The sequence below is a fragment of the Ctenopharyngodon idella genome, chromosome 5, assembly GCF_019924925.1.
Source record: "Ctenopharyngodon idella isolate HZGC_01 chromosome 5, HZGC01, whole genome shotgun sequence".
In the NCBI taxonomy this organism is placed as follows: Eukaryota; Metazoa; Chordata; class Actinopteri; order Cypriniformes; family Xenocyprididae; genus Ctenopharyngodon; species Ctenopharyngodon idella.
In genome coordinates, this window is record NC_067224.1 from 40,983,070 (window position 1) to 41,002,776 (window position 19,707).

General features: G+C 37.0%; 2 protein-coding genes across 3 annotated transcripts in view; one reads left to right on the forward strand and one right to left on the reverse strand.

Moving 5' to 3' along the window:
- Window positions 1–401, reverse strand: part of LOC127512129 (RNA-binding protein Musashi homolog 1) — a 60,037-nt gene extending 59,636 nt beyond the window's left edge. Inside the window, exon 1 of one of the 2 annotated variants that reach the window (XM_051892763.1) lies at window positions 314–401. The gene's annotated coding sequence lies outside the window, so the exon portion shown is untranslated. The remainder of the gene's footprint in view (window positions 1–313) is intronic. The other variant, XM_051892764.1, reaches the window with a different exon arrangement.
- A 227-nt stretch (window positions 402–628) lies between these two features.
- The window catches only part of tnks1bp1 (tankyrase 1 binding protein 1), a 31,687-nt gene continuing 12,608 nt past the window's right edge, over window positions 629–19,707 (forward strand). The window contains 4 exon segments of the mRNA XM_051892732.1: window positions 629–765; window positions 5,772–6,727; window positions 7,966–8,882; window positions 8,885–10,590. Of these exon segments, the coding sequence (XP_051748692.1) occupies window positions 5,787–6,727; window positions 7,966–8,882; window positions 8,885–10,590 (3,564 nt within the window). The 5' untranslated portion in view covers window positions 629–765; window positions 5,772–5,786.

Genomic DNA, 19,707 nt, shown 5'->3' on the forward strand with positions numbered 1-19,707 from the left:
GACAAACATTTATGTTGGCTGACAACTTACTTAAATTTTAAAATCCTTCAATGTACAAACCTTTCAATGGAAGTCTCGAGGGATTTTGGGGGGGAAATGGTTTGTCCAGTCATGTAGAAAAGATTAATTGGTGTTAAAGTTTGGCGGAAACTCTACAGTCAGAATGTTGTCAGGGACTTTGAATGAAAGTTTGTACAACAGTATGCTGTCGTCAAGCCAATCAATTAGATCCCACGCGTTTTCATTGAACGGTTTATAATGGAACATGTACCTATATTTGTGTCTCCCACTATATACAGTGTTTTATACACACCCGTGTCTTTCTTCTTCCATTCAGCTCTACTGGTTTTTCCGGTTGAAACACGTTTATGAGAGGAGTGGCCCGCGCGCAACACCTCGAGACCGCAGCTGCGTGTGCTGTTGACAGGAAACGTCCCTCCCGGCCTCTTCTCATGAATATTAATTACGTAACGTGCCATTTGCTCAGCTGATTGGCTGAAAGGCAACGCAGTTCTCAAATAAACGAATCATACTCTGTCGAAGTCTTGTTATGAATATTAATTAAGTTGCGTGAGTGGACACTCCCGGAAGGTAACGTTAAATTAATATTCATGAGACAAGCAGTCGCCGTAGGATTTGTAAATTTGCCACCCGCCCTCCTTTCTTTAAAGTTTGCGCACACCTATAACCCAAAAGGACACAGACGTGTATTTGAGCTTGGAATCTATATGTACAGTCTTATGGAATAATTTTATCACTATACAGGTAAATGTACATAGTTTGAACTTGTTTATTTGCGTATTTAGTATGCTAATGATAACATTCATTCTGTCTCCATTGTAAATAAATAGTATGCTTATTTCGGTTGTTACATTTATTTTTGTTAATTATTCTGTATAAACTGCAACAATAGTGTGTATTTTTCACCACTGGAAATTATACAGGGTTCAAAGACAGATGGTTCATTGTAAGAGACACTTATTTATAAGTTACTTATTACCAGCAGGTGCAGATTACTGTGCCCCTGTTATATAAGCTTTTACTTTTCTTTTTTAATATATGTAAAATCATTCATAAGTCAATAACGTTATATAGGCCTAATGCTTACCATCAAAAGCTCATTTAGCTATATATATGAAAAACAATAAATGAAAGTTTAATGCCATTTATATTTAAATGTACATTTAATTAATTCAATAATGCTATAATGTTGTTGGTTATTAGTAAAGATATTAACTAAAAAGTTATTTTGAAGTGTACATATATTTTAAATTCAGGAAAGCATGACAGAAATACATTTAAATAAGTAATATTTAACCTGACTGATGAACAAAAGAAAGTTATGTTGCTCTTTTCCGGACACACACTGCCCATTGGGATGTAATAAGCTCAGCATGCAAATCTGTGCATAATAATTTGCATATGTTCCTGGTGAGTGTAAACTCTGCAGATCTACATGCTGTGAACCTGCTTACTTTTTTGACCATATACCAGGTCTTCATTTTATTAGTGTCAGAATGACTGGATCTCAGTAAGCAGAGAATGACTGTATGCCTTTTAATGACCTAATTTATTTAAAGTGTCTCCGTGAGAGATGGACATGTTTGTTCTGATTTTCTTCAAGAATTTAGCAGCTATGATTCTAAACATCTTGTATAGCGGCAACTCCAATTGATACCGATAATGGATTGTCTGATAACCTGATTTTGCTGCCGACTCCATCTGTCAGCCATTAGCATTGCAATATATTTTGAGTATCACATATTTTGTCCAGCTATACATCTCATCTGACAGTGCTGACTTGCTGTTGGACCGGTTTGTTCAACCAAGACAGATTTATGCCAAGCCAAAATATGAGAAGTGAGCATTTTCTTCCACCTGTGGATAATGTTTCAGTGTTTTCACCTGAAGGATTTTCTGTATAAGAGTCTGAAAGAACACGAAGATAACTCATCTTTGCCTAACTTGGTTTACAGTCTTAGAAGGGATTTTGTCCTAAACACTCACAACAAGCCAGGCTCTAACCACTTGTTTTGCACTGTGAGTTTTGCACAATGATAAGAGAATATTGGCAACGATTTCGAAATGTCAACATTCAGATTGCTCCAGTTCACTTCAGGCTATTGCAGCTTGTTGTAAATGAGAAATTTCTCCATGTGGATGGTGTTTGTCTGCATGCAGACTGATGATATCAGTGTCAAACATCAGGAGGGAGTGATGCTGGTCATTTATTATGGGTCACACAGGGTGTGTAATAAATAGCCTGCAGAGAAACGTCTAGTCGCTTCTTGTTCAAGTAACTCTAGTTAGATGGAAAAACTTAAAAATCTAGCTCAACCAGAGTAGCATGGCCTCACAGAGCTAAACCAACTGGATTGGCCTTTTGTGTCTTTCCCAGAGTGCACTGATTTCATGAGTTTATGGCTGCTTTGAAGTGTTCATTCATTCAGATCTCTGTTAGCAAGCATAGCATATCACTGGAAAGTGTCCTGGTGAAAAACATACTATAATGATTTTTCATCTATTTAAAAGGATAGTCCAAAAGTACCCAAAATGAAATTTCTGTCATCATTTAATCACCCTGAAATTGTTCCAAACCTGTGTGAATTTCTCTGTTCTGCTGAACACAAAGGAAGATATTTTGAAGAATGTGGGAAACTGAACATGTCTGGGGCACCAGTTTTTTTCCTACTATGGAAGTTAATGGTGCCCCAAAGCGGCCTGGTTACAAACTTTCTTCAAAATATCTTCTTGTGTTCAACAGAACAAAGAAATTCATACAGGTTTGGAACAACTTGAGGGTGAGTAAATGATAACAGAATTTTCAGTTTTGGGTGAACTATCCCTTTAAGGCCCGTTCGCACCAAGGACAGTAACTATAACGATAATGATAAAGATAGTTCTAAAAATCATTCTAAATATGAAAGAATAGCAGAGTCCACACCACAGCTATAATGATAACGGCACAGAGAAACAATATCGTTGAAATCACTTTCAGAATTATATTTTTCCAGCTGAAGAAATATAAAAACATTGACAGCCAATCAGAATCCATCCTGCTTTCAGAGCTCAAGCATTTAAAGCGGCAGACGACAAAACTGCAGCGTGTGCTTATAATAAACAGAACAGAATCATCCACTAATATAGTTATAGTTCTTCATGTGAACATCCTTTACACTGTAAAAACTAATTTTGATAATCAACATTTTGTCTTGATCAACATGCTTCGCAGCACAAAATGTTCATTTACATGAGAAGCAAATTTAGATGATATAATAAGATTATATATTAGATTTTTTTTTGAGATTATATCTTGAATTAAATTAATTTATTAATTAATATTATTATAATATTTTTCTTATTATTTTATATTGTGAATAAAATCTATTTGTAATATTTCTATCCCATTAACAAATAGTTCTTATTTTAAGCATAAATCTATAACTATATTTAGTCAGGTTTTATGCTTAAAACAAAACAAAAAAATATTCGCCAATATAGGGTGAGAAGTATAAACAGTAAATATTCTATGAAAACATCTTATAATCTTATACAATTTTGCTTCTCAAGTAAATTCATTTTATGTTAGCATGTATTCTGTTTAAATACTAAGATCTTATGAATGGCCTTCAATGAAGAAACCAGGTTTTTCCCTATATAATGTTGTTACGGCATCCACCAATTCCGACTAACTGGTAAAACTAACCAGGCAAACCATTGTTGTGGCTAATCTAAAGTCCTAACCAGGTGCGATGCGACAAGCTGTTCTTCTGTTCACACTGAAAGCAAAAATGCTACACAATGTATAAAAGTGTCTGCTAAGTGACTATTTACCCAGCAGACATAGAACATACAAACAAATCTTTCCAGAGTGCACATTGTTTAAACAAGCCAAAAACCTTCGACCACTTCATGGGCATTACATAACACTTTCTTTATCTGACTTGTACAGCATTTATATTGATGTTCAGAGGTTTCCTCATAGTTCTGGGCTTTTTTTTTTAGCTAGCCACTGAAGTGATCAACACAATGTGTGGGAAAAAGAAGCTTTAGGAGGAAATGCCACTTAATTTGAAAAGGGCAAAACATAGGAACAGACAACTCTATCGAATAATTATTAACGAACTGTTCTTATATATGGCTGGCATTTAACCTACAGATTTTCATGACAATCCTGTTACACACTTGCCTAAAATTTTCAAGTAAATCCTTTAGGGTGTCCAAAAAGTAATACACCAAATGTGTCAGGATGGTATGCAATTTCCACTGGATTTTCAAAGTGTGCAATTACATGATAATTCATCGTAAATTAATCAAACATCAAATTCGGCTGAGAAATTACCCCCAAAAGATCATTTAAAGTCATTATTGTGTTAAATGAGAAAAGTAACAAATAGATATTACGAATAGTAGCTTTAGAAATACATATTTTATTTGATTCAACATAGAATTTATACAACGTCTACATGATTTTTTCCAGAAGCTGCATCTGAATTGGTATTTAGATTATATTTACAGACAAAAACAGTTTGGTTACAAACATTCTCAAAAATATCTTCTTTTATGTTCCACAAAAGAAAGAAAGTCATACAGGTTTGAAATGACATAAGAGAATTTTCATTTTTGGGCAAACTATCCCCAAAATATGAAATTATTTTTTTAATGAAATTATACTCTAAATAAGAAACTAAAACTGCCAGTAGGTGGCAGTACATATCTAAACGAGTAAGTCATTGAGTCATTCATTCATTCGATTAGCATAAACGGTTGATTCATTCAGGAATTAAAGGGTTAGTTCACTCAAAAATTAAATTTTTGTCATTAATTACTCACCCTCATGTCATCCCTGTAAGACCTTCGTTTGTCTTCTGAAAACACAAATTAAGATATTTATGATGAAATCCGGTTATCTGATCCGCACATAGGCAGCAACGACATTGCACCTTTTGAGGTCCAGAAAGATACTAAAGACATCGTTAAAACTGTCAACGTGACTACAGTGGTTCAACCTTAATTTTATGAAGCGACGAAAATACTTTTGGTGTGCAAAAACAAAACTAAAATAACAACTTTATTCAATAAATGTGTCTGTCTTCTGTCATACTGCTACGCTATTTTCGTTGCAGAGCTTCAGTGTTTATGTCTGAACGCAGGCTCAATAAAAAAGAAAAACCTGGTCTAAAGTCAATGGCACAGTCGTTTTCAGTTGCCTCAAAATAGCAACACACCAACAATGCACCTGAACACACCTCGTTTTCAGACCAGCACGCCCATAGGTGAACAGATGGACTCGAGTGCATTTGCTATTTAAACAACGTGGCGCAGGACATGAAAATGATAACTGCGTCGGGCTGAAACTAGCAAAAAACACTTGCGTCGCGCCTGGCGTCGCATTGTGCTGGGTGTATGATAGGGCCCAATGACTTAGTCATTTAGACATTTACCGCCACCTACTGGCAGTTTTAGTTTCTTACTGAGAGTATCATTAAGAAATAAATATTTCATTAAGAAAATTATTTTGAGGATAGTTTGGCCAAAAATGAAAATTCTGTTTATTTACAATTACTCGTGTATTACATGACTAATGGCTCTCTTTATGAATGGGCCGTTGAATCATTGGTTCACCCGACTGATTCGCTCAAATATATTTTTGTCATGGTATTTTCAAACATGTCAATCTCTTACGAGCGCGTTTATAGTAACATTCTAAAGATGTATGTTTATACCACTGTGATCCCACAGGGGTGTTTCTCTTTTGTTTTCCCATCCAGGTGCAGTGTGTAGCCATGGCTGCAGGGGTGGAGGCGACCACAAGGGAAATGGGCCAATCGCTCATTAACCCAGACAAACCTTCAGATTCAGCCTCAGCACTCCCAGGAGACACAGAGAAGCCAGCACTTGGCCCAAAGGCCCACCTCATGCCCAAACCATTTTCCCTGCAAAGGAATGCAACCCTCCGCCCGATCCGGGCCCCAAAAACCAACTTCAACAGACAGCTCTATCGAGCCACCTCTTCTGATACACTTTTGAATACCACAGATACTCGTGCTGGTGGTGTAGAAACATCAGACTCAAATGGCACTGTAAATGGGTCTAATCAGCGTGCAGCTCTTAAACCCGTCCCACTCAGCCCAAAACCTGACTTACAGGCTAAGCCTAAACCAGAACTTACTAAGAGTCCTGACATAACTGGTTCTAAGAACCAAACTGGTCCAAACTCAAAGCCTGACGTAACCGCTGAAGATATAAAGAACGTTCAGCACAGGAGCAGAGCAAAATCCTTGGGTTCTCAGGATCGAAAGATTCTCAACCAGAAGGCACAAGGAGAAGCCGGCGTCACTGAGGCAGACGTCAAAGTGCCTTCACGATGCTGGCCAGCTCGAAATCGTCTCTCCATGCAGCTGACCTCCAAGTTCGAGTCGCCGTCTCAGCCCGAGCAGGAGGTTAATATTGTGAGAAGCAAGACGGAGAAAGAGGGGCCGCCACGTTCTCCTTCAGCAGTGTCTGAGTCCGAGTCTTCAAAGCCTCCGGTGGAGAAAGAGGAGGGAGACGAGGAGGTCAGTGGAGGCAGCATTAAAAGACGGATCAGCCTCCTCTTCGATCGATCTGCAGCAGCTCAGCGCAGGGACACTTTCAACAAAAAAGACATCGCACCTGCTGAAATATCTATTGACATTAAACAGAGAATCCAGAATCTGAGCTTGCCGTCCACTGGTGCTCCTAAAAGGTTAGCCTGCATTCTCACTTTTCTCCTTTAAAATGTTGGACATGCTTATCCAACTTCATAGAGCTGGGTGATAACATTTTGCAATGAAATAAAAAAAAAATCAGGCAGTTGAGATTTGCTATATAGTTTATATCACTTTAAGTGAGTGTATGTATGTGGATATATACAGTATATACGGTTTGTGCCACTGCTGCCCTGAACTGCTGCCCAAAATCATTTTTTATGTTTCTGTAATGGTTAATCCACCAATTTGTGTAAGCTCTTTAGTCACAGTAGTGTTTCTAATGCTAAAATATAATTATTGTTGGGAGATTTAATGGATTCAAAGATAGACTGCACAAGAGTTTCATCAAAAGCAAATCTTTATATAGAAATAGAAACTATTTGGAAGTCAATAACCACATAGACTGTGGAAAAGTACATTAAAACAATGCCAGCAAGAATGCAAGCTGTTATCAAGGCCAAAAACGGCCATACAAAATAAAAATAAAATAAATATATATATTTTTTTTTATTATGTATGAATAAAGACTATTTAGTTGTTTCAGTTTGTTATTTGCCTAATAAATGACAATACATTTTTTAGTTTTAAACAACTTTTTGACAGATTCCTAAAATATTTGTGTTTTCACTTTATTATGACAGGTGGTCTACTACATTTGTTAAGCACTGTATATACCAATATATTCATTCAAAAATGCTAATGCTTTAAAACTTTTAAATAAATAATTGACACATTAGTAGCCTAATGTTTCGAATGTCAATTTACATTTTTCCATGCACATTTCCATATTTTGTTTCACATACTTCCTACTTTTTGTTTGCGTATTTAAAACAGTCTGAAGCAAAGAACATTTTGTCAGAACCGCTAGTAAATTACATGTTATTTCATTTAGTAGCCTAACATTTAGGTTTTGTAAATCACTGAAATAAACATTTTTCTTTTGAATTGTCATCTCTATTCTAAGCATAAAAAGTGATTTGCAGTTTAGAATCGTGTAGCTGTTTTGCAAACTCAAACGCTTGGTTTTCTGCTATGTTTACATGTGATGTTTTCTACACTGATATCTATCTGACTAACACAGATATTGTTGATTACTCATTATTTTGATTATTTTGTAGTGGGGCAATTAAAATGTTGGCAGGAATGTTAAGTATGCATATTTACATCTGTTTCTGGCCTTATGTTGTCCTTACTTTCAAAGCTGTAACATATTTCCAAACTCTTATATTTGCAGTCCACCATTTGAGAAGACGAATGAGAGATCATCTGAAAGACCTGCAGATTCATCAACAGAGAAGGACAAACCACCACATACAACAGAAATCAAGAACTCTGGTGTGGAGAATGCAGAAGAAAAGGAAGATGATGAAGTTGAAGAGGACAAAGAGAACTATGTCGCTGTTCCTTTTTACCGAAGAGTTGGGATAAGCATAGATGCAGAGAAAAAGCAAAAGGAAGAAGAAGAAAAACAGAGAAAAGATGAGCAGTTAGAGAAAGAACGACAGCAGCAGGAAAAGGAAAGACTTTTGGAGGAGGAGAGGAAGGCAAAAGAAATTCAGAAACAGCAAGAGGAAGAGAGGAAACAAGAAGAGGAAAAACAAAGGCAGATGGAAGAAAGAAAAAAGCAAGAGGAAGAATGGAAGAGAAGACTTGAAGAAGAAAGAAAAGAGGAGGAGAGGAGGAGACAGGCCGAAAAGGAAAGGGAGAAACAACGAGAGCAAGAGAGGTTAGAAAGAGAGAGACAGATCGAAGAGGAGAAAAGGAGGATTGAAGAAGAAAAAGAGAAACAGAGAGAGGAGGAACGACTGAGACAGGAGAAACTAAAGAAAGAGAAAGAAATGGAAGAAGAGAGAAGAAGAATTCAGGAGTTGGAGAGACAGAAAGAGGAAGAAAGAATGAGAAAAGAACAAGAAATGGAGAGAATAAGGAAAGAAAAACAAATGGAAGAAGAGAGGAGAAGAATTCAGGAGATGGAGAGACAGAAAGAGGAGGAAAGACTGAGACAGGAACGAGAAAAAGAAGAGCGGTTAAAGAAAGAGAGAGAACTGGAAGAAGAGAGACGAAGAGTTCAGGAGATTAAGAGACAGAAAGAAGAAGAAAGACTGAGAAAAGAGCAAGAAATGGAGAGAATAAGGAAAGAAAAAGAAATGAAGAAGAGAGACTAAAGGAGGAGGAAAGATTGAGACAGGAAAGAGAGAAAGAAGAGCGGTTAAAGAAAGAGAGAGAAATGGAAGAAGAGAGAAGAAGAATTCAAGAGATAGAGAGACAGAAAGAGGAAGAAAGACTGAGAAAAGAGCAAGAAATGGAGAGAAAAAGGAAAGAAAAAGAAATGGAAGAAGAAAGACAAAGAATTCAGGATATGGAGAGACAGAAAGAGGAAGAAAGAATGAGGAAAGAGAAAGAAATGGAGAGAATAAGGAAAGAAAAAGAAATGGAAGAAGAAAGACGAAGAATTCAGGAGATGGAGAGACTTAGACAGGAACGAGAAAAAGAAGAGCGATTAAAGAAAGAGAGAGAAATGGAAGAGGAGAGACTGAAAGAGGAGGAAAGATTGAGACAGGAACGAGAAAAAGAAGAGCGGTTAAAGAAAGAGAGAGAAATGGAAGAGAAGAGACTGAAAGAGGAGGAAAGATTGAGACAGGAACGAGAAAAAGAAGAGCAGTTAAAGAAAGAGAGAGAAATGGAAGAGAAGAGACTGAAAGAGGAGGAAAGATTGAGACAGGAACGAGAAAAAGAAGAGCGGTTAAAGAAAGAGAGAAAAATAGAAGAAGAGAGAAGAAGAATTCAGATGTTAGAGAGACAGAAAGAGGAAGAAAGACTGAGAAAAGAAAGAGAAATGGAGAGAATAAGGAAAGAAAAAGAAATGGAAGAGAAGAGACTGAAAGAGGAGGAAAGATTGAGACAGGAACGAGAAAAAGAAGAGCAGTTAAAGAAAGAGAGAGAAATGGAAGAGAAGAGACTAAAAGAGGAGGAAAGATTGAGACAGGAACGAGAAAAAGAAGAGCGGTTAAAGAAAGAGAGAGAAATGGAAGAAGAAAGAAGAAGAATTCAGGAGTTAGAGAGACAGAAAGAAGAAGAAAAAATGAGAAAAGAAAGAGAAATGGAGAGAATAAGGAAAGAAAAAGAAATAGAAAAAGAGAGACTGAAGGAGGAGGAAAGATTGAAACAGGAACGAGAAAAAGAAGAGCGGTTAAAGAAAGAGAGAGAGATGGAAGAAGAGAGACGAAGAATTCAGGTGATGGAGAGACAGAAAGAGGAAGAAAGACTGAGAAAAGAGCGAGAAATGGAGAGAATAAGGAAAGAGAGAGAAACTGAAGAAAGAAAAAGAATGGAAGAACAGAGACAAAAAGAAGAAGAAGAAAGACTGAGACAGGAAGGAGAAAGACTGAAGAAAGAGATGGAGATGGAAGCGTGTAAATCAGTAGAGAGATTGCGAGGGGAAGTTCCTACGAGTTATGATTTAATATCATTTAACACGGAGGAACCGGCAGTGTCTCCGACTCTCGTCTCCGCCGTCTCACCTCAACTCACCGAAGTGCTTTACGACGACTTTTCAGTGAAACCACGAAGATGGGGAACCGGGGCGAGACGTTCCTCAACACCGTCTCCATCCAGAGAACCTCTCGCTGCTCCTGACTACAATCTACAGCCAGAATCAAAGTCCAATGATTCTGGATCCCAAGAACCACACGGAGATCAGGTAAATGTGGGTGACCTGATCGGACTTGAACCTGAAGCTTCCAGTCCACAGAACTCTTCCTATAAACACACAGAGAGCAGAGAGCGGACATCTTTATCTGAGGAGGAAACTGAGTCCAAACCAGAGGATCTGCTGGTGCCTGAAACACAATCTGACGAGGTGAGACCAATGGCAGTTCCTTATTTATGATTTACTCTAAGGGATTTTACATTACATTGATTTTACCTCAGGTAAAAGGGTGTTCTTATGAGGTAAAACAGAGTCTAAACTCCCTTAACCATGATTACTTTAATACATGACTTATTGCTTTTATCAAATGGTGCCGAGATCAATATTATAAAATACTCCAATTTTCAAGATGTTTAATGTCCAATGCATAAAAGTCAAAAAACTTGTCGAGATGTTTATAATTATGAATAATAATAAGAGTATTTTTGACATCACAAACACCAGCAATTTCAAAGCGTGGGTTTGAGACTGTCTTTAGATCACTGCAGTTTTAAAGAGAAAATACTCAGCAATGGTGTTGACTTATGAATTTGCATATGGTTTGTCTTAAATCATATTAAAAACACCACATAGACATATAAACAACATTAAAAACTTGATTTTCACCACAGGGGGTCTTTAAATGAATCATGCAAAGTGATTTACTAAGGTTTGCGCTAGTCAGTTTACTGGTATTTGCGCCATTATTTACCACCCCAAAAACCAGACGCTAGTTTGCGCTGCTCTTGATTGCGTTGGTCATTATGGAAATGATCCGGCTGCATCTGCGTTCTTTAATTTGCGTGGCCTCAGTAGATCACGAGCAGAAGTTTTCACTCACATCTGTGTTTTTTTTGGAATTGAGCTCTCACGCTTATTTGCCCTGTTTATTAGATCTGGCCCATAATCTGCACTGAGCTTACAGGCAGGGTAATAGAAACCTTGTTCTGTTGCTGTTCCTCTTGTGGGGCTGACCAGCTTCTTCAGGGCAGGGCCTTTGTTTCCATTGATTGTCATGTTGGAATTTCCCAATGGTGTCTTATGACGGCATAGAGTGATGTCACCGCAGTCGATGGTTTTGTGTTGGGTGTGTGTGTGTGTGTGTGTGTGTGTGGGTATAGATGTGTTTATTCTTACATGACGTTTGTCTTTGAGTCAGGCTTATGGAATTTTCAAACAACACCTATCCACTGTCAAACTGTACAGTAACATTTTGCATCAGATTATACAGACATTGGCTTTGATTACCTGTACAGTACACCAATATGTTATGACTGATTATTGCAATTAATCCATATTTTATTATTATTAGGATGACATGGGGAACCCCTTCAATTGTGTTTGCATGTTCCTTGTCATTATTCTAATTATTCACTAAGAAATATAGTTGTTTTACAGTCATTTTGTCACTATTCTCTTGTACACAGCAACACAAAATGTTCAATTCAAATGCAGTAGGCCTGTTTGTTGCTGCTGTTTTTATTTATCTGCTTCAAATGCAAAATATTCCCTGGCGATTAAATTGTATACTTGCCTCACTGTATAGTGCAATCAAACAGCAGTACTCCACATATTTAACTGTGATTATGGTTACTCTAATTATGATCAGAATTACATCATTCACAATATTCTGTTTACATGCGCACCAATGTAATCACAGCAACATAATCACTTCCTTAAAGTAATGTAGCCATTACTTTCACCTGGAGATACACTGAATTTGAGCTATAATTTGAGTTTAGTAAGCAGCACTAATTATGGTTTAGGGAGTTGAACTTGCGTTTGATATTGTGAAATGTTTGGTTACAGGCAGGGGATTTTTTCTTCTCCGATCTTCATGTAAATGATCTGCATCATTTACATGACGTTTATTCCTTTCATATGCAAAACATGTCAAAAATAATCCTGAAGATTAATCTTCAAAATGTTTGAAACAAATAGCAAATTTGCAGTGATGCAGAATGATTTAAATATTTTATTTTGTTTTTTGATTGCCACTTTGAATCTAATATGGGGCCTTTTTCAACTGAAAACTGTAAACTTTTTATGTGTTTTGGCCGTTCATTTACACGACAACAGTGTTTTGGGGGCCTGAAAATGTTAACTTTTTAAAACAGGTTTCAGAGTGCAAGTTTGTAGTGTAAAAAACGTGAATTTGTGAAAACGGTGACGTCATGTGTGGTGCCTGGTGTTTCTTTACAAAATGATATCGCCAACTACTGGCCTGGCAGCAGAATACAGCGTTTTTAGTCATTTTCATTTCCATTTTAGTACATCATTGTCATTTAAATGTATCCTAAGACTCGCTCGGGTCTTACTGTGTGTTCATGCAATGGTTTACACCAGCAAAAGGAGAGAAAATGTGTGCATGTATGGAATTTTTGACATACCTCCATCTCCTCCTTTGGTGTATTTACTCTTGTTAACTGTTTAATAAATCTGTTCTTTTAAAAATAGGAATAAAATTTTATAAAATATATATATTATATTTTATAAAATGTTCAGTTGCTAGGGTGTTCTGGCTAATTAAGCACTCTGAATATTATTAAGTTCTTCAAGGGTTGATAGGATTTTATTTGACTGTTTTATCATCTGCCAGGTGAAAATTGTTCTGTCAGTTCCTTAGTAAAGTAATATTAAAACATAAGAGGATGTTTTCCTGCTTCCTGGTCTTAAATTGCTTTGAAATTCAGTGTGGTATGTTTAAACTTTCCACCTCTTCAGCTGTTGTGAAAGGATTTAATGAAATGCCATTCTAAAGAAGCCATTCAGCTGTTCAACAGTAAATGGCTAGGAAGTATGATTCTCAGTTGTGTCAAGTGGATCTGTTTCTGGAGAAGTTTTTATTCGCCTGAGGAAACGTCTGTATTTCACTTCTGTTGAACAGTGTTCAGCTTACCTAGAGTTAGAATGTGTTGTAGTTACTTGTGCTGTACTACTGAACTCCTCTATTCTATCCTTTAGTATGCTTCAGTGTAGTGTGACTGGTGAGTGTTGTTTTTGTTGTAGAATACTAGGATTGGGGTACTTTTCTTAATTAGCATAGCAAAGCATGAAACACTACTAAATCTCCTACTGAACATCAATCTTGCAAAAACATTAAAAATCTTTATATAACACTTAATTTTAGCATTTATTCTCCCTTTCGAGTGCCATGGCAAAGCATGCTGGGAAATAGCCCAGTTTTAGGTAAATTTAAGTTTGTCTAAATTAAAAGAAACAAGTTCATAAAACTCAAAACAGTGCAACAATTCAGATTACTTAAAATTGGTCAGTTCCGTGAACTCAAAAGAAAAAAAGTTCAAAATACAAAAATTAATTTGATTGAAATGATTTGTTTAATTTGAGTTTGTCCTACCCAAAAACCTACTTTTTTCTCCATTTTGACACCTATTTGCCACTTGTCTGCCACCTGATGTCACCTGTTGGAGTTTGGGTTCCTTGCCGCTGTCGCCTTTGGCTTGCTTAGTTGGGGACACTTGACATTTGATATTCAACAGTGCTTTGATCAGCCTGCATTGACACTATTCTTTAAGAGCTGCTGTGCAGCCAAATAATGTACCAGTTATCAATGTAAAACTGCTTTGACACAATCTACATTGTAAAAAGCGCTATATAAATAAAGGTGACGACTTGACTTGATGCAGAAGTATAAATCAGCCTTAAATAGGAAAAGGATCTACCGTCTGTGGTTGATTTTGATATTCTAGATATTATCAACTGGCCAGAATTTTGAGATTGCAAAAGACATGAAGAACTATAATGCATTAAGAGCTCGCTCAAGTACTGGGGATCTAAACCATTTAGTGCTTTATAAGAAATTAGCAAGATTTTAAAATGTATGCAATGTTTAATCGGGAACCAATGTGGTGTTGACAGAACCGGGCTAATATGATCATTCTTCCTGATTCTAGTAATAACTCTAGCTGCTACATTTTGGACCAGCTGGAGTTTGTTTATTAAGCGTGCAGGGCAACCACCCAGTAGAGCATTACAATAATCTAGCCTTGAGGTCATGAACACATGAACTGTTCCGCATTTGTCATTGAGAGCATATGTCTTAATTTAGATATATTTTTAAGATGGAAAAATGCGGTTTTACAGATGCTAGAAATGTGGCTTTCAAATGAAGGATTGGTATCAAAGAGCACACCCAGGTTCCTAACTGACGACAAAGACTTGACAGAACATCCATCAAGTGTTAGACAGTATTCTAGCTTATTATGTGCAGATGTCTTTGGTCCTCTGTTTTTTTGTTTGTTTGTTTGTTTGTTTGTTTGTTTCAGAATTAAGTAGTAGGAAATTTCTAATCATCCAGTTTTTTAAATCAACTATGCATTCCGTTAATTTTGTGTATTGTATGTTTCATCAGGGCGTGAAGAAATATAGAGCTGAGTATCATCAGCGTAACATTGAAAACTAACGCCATGCTTCATAATGATATCTCCCAACCAAGGATAGCATGTATTACTCTAAAAATGCTGGGTTAAAAACAACCCAAGTTGGGTTGAAAATTGATAAACCCAGCGGTCAAATGTATTAATAAGTTTACTGAATAATAATTAAACAATAAACATTTATTAATTGCTTATTAATAAATATTCACCTTTTGAGTAGTATTGTTGCCTCTAGTAATTATGTGTCTGATTTTGAATTTCCAACCTATTTTGGGTTTATTTTAAGCCAGCCATATAGTCATTTTTATACAATAGTTGGGTTAAATAAAACTGCCCAGCATGTTGGGCAAACATTTAACTCAACTGCTGGGTTTGTCAATTTTAAACCCAACTTAGGTTATTTTTAACCCAGCATTTTTAGAGTGTACAGGGTGAAAAGCTGAATAGTCTATTGCACACACAAGCTATGGGTTAAATTAGACAAACACAGCCTGTTAGTCATGACAAATAGTCAAACTAATGCACAGTGAAGTACAAAGCACCTGATTCAGCCGTAGTTTGCATAAGGATTCTGTAGTTTAGTATTTCTCTTCCAAAGTTCACAGGTACAGAAAGGTTCCCATAAAACTCTTTCCTGTTTTCTCTTTCTGTCCTTCTATATTTTATTACTTACAAATGCAGTGACAAATGATTTTCCTCGATCAGCTTTCATCCCTTCCCCCTTTCTCTCTGTTTCTCTGAGCTGGGATGTTGTCACTCATTTGAGGGCTGTGCCTGTTTCCGGTACCTGTTCATACCTGCAGCGGAACAAGCATAAGAGGTGGGCTTGCCGGAGTACTGCTATGTTTTTCCATTGGGATCTGGGAGAAGTGCACAAGAACAAGTGCTCACTGGAGTTCAATATTGGATGTCTGAAGACTTTTTCTCCTCATTTGTGTTTCTACTGCAGCCAAACAGGAAGATTTCACATGAGATCAACCACAGAATGAATTGACACGTGTGTTTTGTGGAGGAACATTCTGGAAGGGCATTAAGGATTGATAGACAACCTGAAGCGCTTTCTGTGATCGGCATAAACGCAGTTTGGTTTACAGGTCAAGATGCCTACAGAGATGCCAGTGTGTTTTGGCTATAACGCCCCCTAGACCTCATATCTGGGATTTATTCCCACTGATCGAGTCGCGTTCCACCAGATACCACTGACTTTCCCAACATACTTTGTCATTTGGGGTAAAACAAGATGCAGTTCCTGGGTAATAAACTCTCCGAGGTGCAGACACAAGTGTCGGGCTGGATGGGCAACATGCGTCGCTCGTTGCAAGAGGCGGTGGAGTTGATGTCAGGCACTCTGGAGCATGAGGGAGTAATAGACGAAGAGGAGGATGAAGAACGAGTGGGAAGGTTTGAGAGGGCCATCTCACCGCTGAGAAGTTTTGCTTCTCGTGGTCGACAGTCCCTTCGGAATCTGTCTCAGCAAAGCCGGCAGCGTTTTTCCCTGCGCAAACGCACTACGACTTCAAACTCAAATAATGTAAGAGTGTGTGTACTCTGCTCTCGCTCTTTCTCACTCTTGCTTTATGAGCCAATGTATTTTTAAGGTATTGTGACAGGTCTTCAACACACTCCAAAACATTCAGGATTTTTTTTTTTTTTACTGCATGCTCAAAGTTATTTGGAAAGTCACTGTTGCAATTTTCTTTGTGAAAGTTTTGATCTTGAGGCCAAAATGATTATTTTTAGTTGTTATTATTATTATAATTATTAATATTAATTATTATTATTAAATTAAATTAAATTATTATTATCATGAAAATCTAACCTTTTCCGTGTTTAAGTGCTATAATCGGGTTTCTGGTGCATGTACCAACCCAGAAAATGTGAAAAAAGACAACCCAGTAACTTTGTTTTGGTAAGCCTTTCTCTGCAAGCATGTGAAAAAACGAATCGTTTAGATTTCGCTCCCCTTGTGACGTAGGAAGGGGATCTTATTATAATATTATCGCCCCTTAATCTGCACATTTCCACCCACGGCGCCGCCATTTTGTTTTCGCAAGCAAAAACAGTGTACCAATTCTAACACCATAGCAAAAGTTGGAGCAAAGCATGATAACTCTTCTGTCGTTGGCTGCATAGACGAGCACAGAACACTATTTAGAGTCTCGTTAGCTTGGATAGCCTGCAAGTTGACCCTGGCAAGCTCAATTGCTAAAAAAGGAGAGTTTTTGTCCGAGCGATATTTTGGAACAATTTTTAGACCATTCACAGCATTTTATAGCAATCATAAACTTTAGCCTGGTGTGTATGGCTCTGTTTGGCAAACAGGTACGCTATGTATAGCGGGCGTCCATACGGGTTTTGCGCAAAAGATTAACATGACGGCACGTGCTAGTCGATGAGTTAAATCAACTCCACAGCAACTACATAAATTTATCCATTAACCATTCAGAAACATCCAGTTGCATTCTAAAAGTTGTAACTTCTTCCTGAGTCTCTCCATCAGTGTCGACTCCGGTTTGAACAATGTAAGGCTGAACACCGTTACTGACAATCCTCATTTTGGCTGCGTGAGATTCTCCAGCTTTGTTGTTGTTGAGCAACCGAAGCACAAGCTGTTAAAGCTCCGCCCTCTTCTGGAAAGCAAGCCGAGCAGCTCATTTGCATTTAAAGGGACACACACAAAAAAACTGCATGTTTTTGCTCACACCCAAATAGCGTCAAATTTGACAAGCTATAATAAATGATCTGTGGGGTATTTTGAGCTGAAACTTCACAGACACATTCTGGGGACACCAGAGACTTATATTACATCTGAAAAGCAGCATAATAGGTCCCCTTAAATTATTACAATCTGATTACAATTCCTGTTAGTGCACAAGCAGTGTGTTCACATCAAATACTCTTAAACAGGATGTGAGGCGTTTTGAAATATTTTTGCTCGGAATCTCGAGCTGTCTAGGCTTGTTTTTACTCACTTGTTAATTTGCTCATCCTTTCATGCTGCGTCTTCTGTTCTTCTACATGCATCTCTATCAGTCATGATGACAGGTCTTGATCCATGCACCCAAAACTCACAAAATTCAATTGGACCACCTTAATTTGGCACCCATCATACAGACGTGCACATGTGTATATATAGAGGTTTTACATGACATACACTACCATTCAAAAGTTTGGGGTTGAAAAGATTTTTAAATGTTTTTGAAAGAAGACTCTTTTGCTCACGAAGACTGTGTTTATTTGATAAAACAGTAATTTTTGAGAAATATTTTTACAATTTAAAATACATGTTTTCTGTTTGATTATATTATAAAATGTAATTTATTCCTGTGATCAAAGCTGAATTTTCAGCATCATTACTCCAGTCTTCAGTGTCACATGATCCTTCAGAAATCATTCTAATATGCTGATTTGCTGCTCAAGAAACATTTTTGACTATTATCAACGTTGAAAACAGTTGTGCTGCTTAATATTTGTGTGGAAATAGTTAAAGTTCAAAAGAAGAACAGCATTTATTTGAAATAGAAATCTTTTGTCACATTGTAAATGTCTTTACTGTCTTTTTGATCAATTTAATGCGTCCATGCTGAATAAAAGTATTCATTTATTTTTTTAAAAATCGAACTGACCCCAAACTTTTGAATTGTATTGTATGGCCTTTATGAGTATGTTAGTGGATGGCTTTATATCTTTTAATGTTTGTGTTGTTTCAGGAAAGAGGTTTTGACAGTGTGCTTTAGGTCACTAGTTGCATCATGGATTGTTAGTAAAATATCACGGGACGACTGTAGAACAGTAGAGCAGAAATGTAGTCCTCTCCCTAGTGAGTAAATACACAAATTAAAGCTGCACATTGACCTTGTTTACATGCACATCTTTTTCTGATGTACTTGCAAATTCTTCTTAAGCCATATACAGTATGCAGCATTTATTCTGCACAGTATTGTAGTCAACTAAATTAATCTATTTCTTGACCTTTTTTTCTGTTCACTTGTGTTTGGACATGAGTTTATATAAATTAATATCTCATTGCTTAAAGGGGTCATATAATGCCACTTTTACAAGATGTAAAACAAGTCTCTGGTGTCCCCAGAGTGTGTATGTGAAGTTTTATCTCAAAATACCCCACAGATCATTTTTATAGCATGTTAAATTTGTCACTTTTTGAGGGTGAGCAAAAATGCTCAGTTTTTGTGTGTGTCCCTTTAAATGCAAATGAGCTGCTCCCAGAAGAGGGCGGAGTTTCAAGAACTCATGTTAGCAGCTCCAATTACAGCCTTTTATGTTTAAACCGGAGTCAGGAAAATGACAGAGAGACTGAAGAAGAAGTGACAACAGGTTGAATGCAACAAGACGTTTCTGAATGGTTAGTTGATTAATTTATGTAGCTGATGTGGAGTTAACTATCTTAAAGTCATTGATTAGCATATTCTGTCATAATAATAATATTCTGTCAAAATAATAATAATAAATAAATTGCTAATTAATTCCAGTTGTCTTATTTGGATTCCTAAAAACCAGCACACGGTTTATTGTGTTTAAAGTCAGCATGAAATGGAAGATGCGATAGTCTTTTCTTTCCTATTGAGACGTATATCTGAGTGAAATGGCTTCTCAAACAAGAAAAAATGTAGGGCAGGACTTGATTTGTTCTGATCTGATGGTTGTGGTTTGCTATTGGTGGATCTCATGTGAGTGACAGGTTGCCCCGCCCTCACGTCAGTAATCACATCATCAGAGAAGAGATGTCGCTGCAAGAGGGAGGGGAAGATATTTTGATTAAAGATTATGAGCGCACATTCATTTAAAAAAATTATGTGCGTGGATAAATCATTCATAATAAACACTACAATATTCCATATACAAAAAATAAGAATTGCCAATTTTGATTTCG